Source organism: Buceros rhinoceros, unplaced genomic scaffold (genome assembly GCF_000710305.1).
Source record: "Buceros rhinoceros silvestris isolate BGI_N320 unplaced genomic scaffold, ASM71030v1 scaffold1417, whole genome shotgun sequence".
NCBI lineage: Eukaryota > Metazoa > Chordata > Aves > Bucerotiformes > Bucerotidae > Buceros > Buceros rhinoceros.
The window spans coordinates 9,311-11,944 of NW_010420226.1; the positions used below are offsets into that span (position 1 = coordinate 9,311).

Genomic DNA, 2,634 nt, shown 5'->3' on the forward strand with positions numbered 1-2,634 from the left:
CCGAGGGATGTGCTTGTCTGGGCGAGCTCAGCTCTCCGGCTTTCTCTCTGCTTTGGCCTTTTGCCTGATAAAGTTGAATGAGAGACCAAAACCTCTAACCAGCAGGTCACCCGACAAGGAGAGCTGCTCCAGATCAATTATCGCATTCCTGAGTAATGGTTGTGTCTTAGAACAGTAAAGCCTCATCAAATTTAGCGTAGAGATGCATACATTGATGATTCAGTAAAACACCCGGGCACTGAGCTGAATCTGTTTCCTCTCATTACACAGGGCTGGGAAACGTGGATCTCCCCCGTGACATTGCTGCAAGGACCACGAGTGAAACCCAAGAGCCAGAGGGGACCAGAGGGCACTCCGCACAGCAGCGTCTGAGAGCATCGCTTGACACGTGAGCTGGCATTAATAAAACAAGACCACAAACTCCAAGACTAAAGCAAGGCAGCGTGTGTGTCTTACAGAGCTTGAGGCGCTTCGTTATAATTCCAATTAACGTAGAAAAGTTAATAACCGAAAGAGAACACATCAGGCTTTAAACAAATGAGAAGGGGGAGGGGGGGAGACAAAAGGTATCTTTAAACTGGAGCCAAAGTCCCAGCTGCTACAAAAGCAAAGAAATAACAAATATTTCACATCTTCGAAGGTCCAGGCAGGTGAGACCTTCACTGGGAGCCAAACCAGAGAGGCAGAGGAGCTGGGCTTCGCATGGAGATCCTTATTTTGCAAGAGGAGAGGAGAGGAGGGAGGAGAAAATGAGAAGATTTCATTTCTGTATGTTTGGGGAAAATCAGCATTTTCTCTGGCATTTAGCTTTGCTGGGAAAATATTCCAAACACTGTCAAGTTTTCTCAATGCCTGCAAGCTCCAACAAGGCCCTGCTCACTCCTTGGTGCTAATTGCATCCCTAGAAAGCAGAAGAGCAAACCTCAAAGCCTGCAGCATCACCCATTGGCCTTCCTATTCCTGAGACACTCAGCATCATGCGATAAATACCTAAATAATGAGTGTTGGGATTGTCTCCTTGTCCCATCCCAGACTAATCCCATCTGAAAGCAGCACATCCCAGGTACTGGCCATCGCGGCTGAGTCCGTTCCTGCTCCCCGTGTCCTCCGAGGTGCTCCGATGAACGATACAGCACGCTGCTCACAACATGCCATTCATTCTCATCTTCTTCCCTGATTTCCCTGAGCATTAACAAGCTGGGGTGTCTCTGCTCTGCTTTGGACCCTTCCTGTCCCCAGCTGCTGGGAGCCTGCGGGGCTGTCTCCAGTGCTGGGGTGTACAAGAAAGACCCTTTGAGATGCCAGGCTCAGCACTGCCAGGCCAGCTCTACCCTGCTAAAATAAACTCTTGCAGCATTTTCCTGGAGGTGGGATCACGATTACATGTAAAACTATTATTATCAGGTAAAAAAAAAAAAAATGGATGGAGACTGAGATGGGAGGAGGACAATCATCTCCCACACCATCTCTGGCTATGCTATTGGGCTGGCATGCTGAGCAGAAGGCACCATTGCTATCACCCAAAAAGGACACGTCTTCTCCTGGGACTCTCCCTCCAGACCTGCTCTGATAGCCACGAGAGCTCCAGCAAAAGACACTGCAGTTGGCTCAGAAAGGTTCATTATAAACCCGGCAGCAACTAAAGGACCATGTGTTGCTTGACTCGGCTCAGCTTTTAGCAGCATCTCATGCAAATGTGTCCCCAGGGGAGCCAGTGTCCAAAAATAAACACAGAAATGGCTCTGCGGGCTTCATGCCATTGGTGGGGTCCCCAGGAGAGAACGTGCAGCCGGCCAGGTCCCCGTGGAGCAGCCCAGACCTTGGCACAGCCTGAGCAGCTCACTGCAGAGGGGTTGGGAGGAGCAGAGGGGTCTCCTGGGTGCAGCCAGGCCAGCTTATCTGCAACCCACCGACCCGTGTGGTTACTCAAAGGAGCAAAAAGAAAACAGGGACACACGCAGTGATACCCTGACCTGCACCCAGCAGAGCATGGGCAGGGAGCGGGACTGGGACTCGGCTTCTGTCTGGCAGCTGACCCTGGGCTTTGATTCTCCCCAGTCTGGCTACCTTTAGGGTGAGGAGTGATCCCAGGCTGGGGGACATGAGGATCTGTGGCTGGAATTGCTCCTGAGGCTACCCTGGAGCTTTCACCCTGCAGAGCACAGGCACCGCGAGCAGGGCAGGGTGTGTCTGCACAGGGCTCAGCAAGAGCTGCTTGCGAGTAAACAGCCCTTTCCAGCTGCTAAGCAAGATTTAAGAGTGAATAACATCAGCCCAGTCGAATCCAATTGCTATTGATAATGTCCATGTGCAATTAGAGCCAATTAAGAGGAGGCAGTGAATGACAAGTGTTTCGCCAGGAGGTGGGGGTCAATACAACAAACCAATTTCCCAACAACCAAATGCAATTAAAGAGTCTCACTTACCCGGCTTGCCCAGGAGGGCCAGCGCATAAATGGGCAAAGCCAGGCAGGCGGGTGCCGTCCTGTCCAGCATGCAGAGCTCCAGAAGCAAGCCCTGCCCCTTCAGGCTGCGGGAGGTTGCGTCCATGTACTTCACCATGATCGCGGTGTTCCTGGTCATCTTGGTGGTGGCCCTGCAGAGCTCGGTGCCCCGCAGGAGTGACTTTCCCTA

At 51.9% G+C, this 2,634-nt stretch overlaps 1 protein-coding gene across 1 annotated transcript in view; it reads left to right on the top strand.

The window, feature by feature from the left end:
* Positions 1-2,455: 2,455 nt before the first annotated feature.
* The window catches only part of DBH (dopamine beta-hydroxylase (dopamine beta-monooxygenase)), a 14,214-nt gene continuing 14,035 nt past the window's right edge, over positions 2,456-2,634 (top strand). The window contains exon 1 of the mRNA XM_010139207.1: positions 2,456-2,629. Coding sequence (XP_010137509.1) covers positions 2,456-2,629 — 174 coding nt within the window. The remainder of the gene's footprint in view (positions 2,630-2,634) is intronic.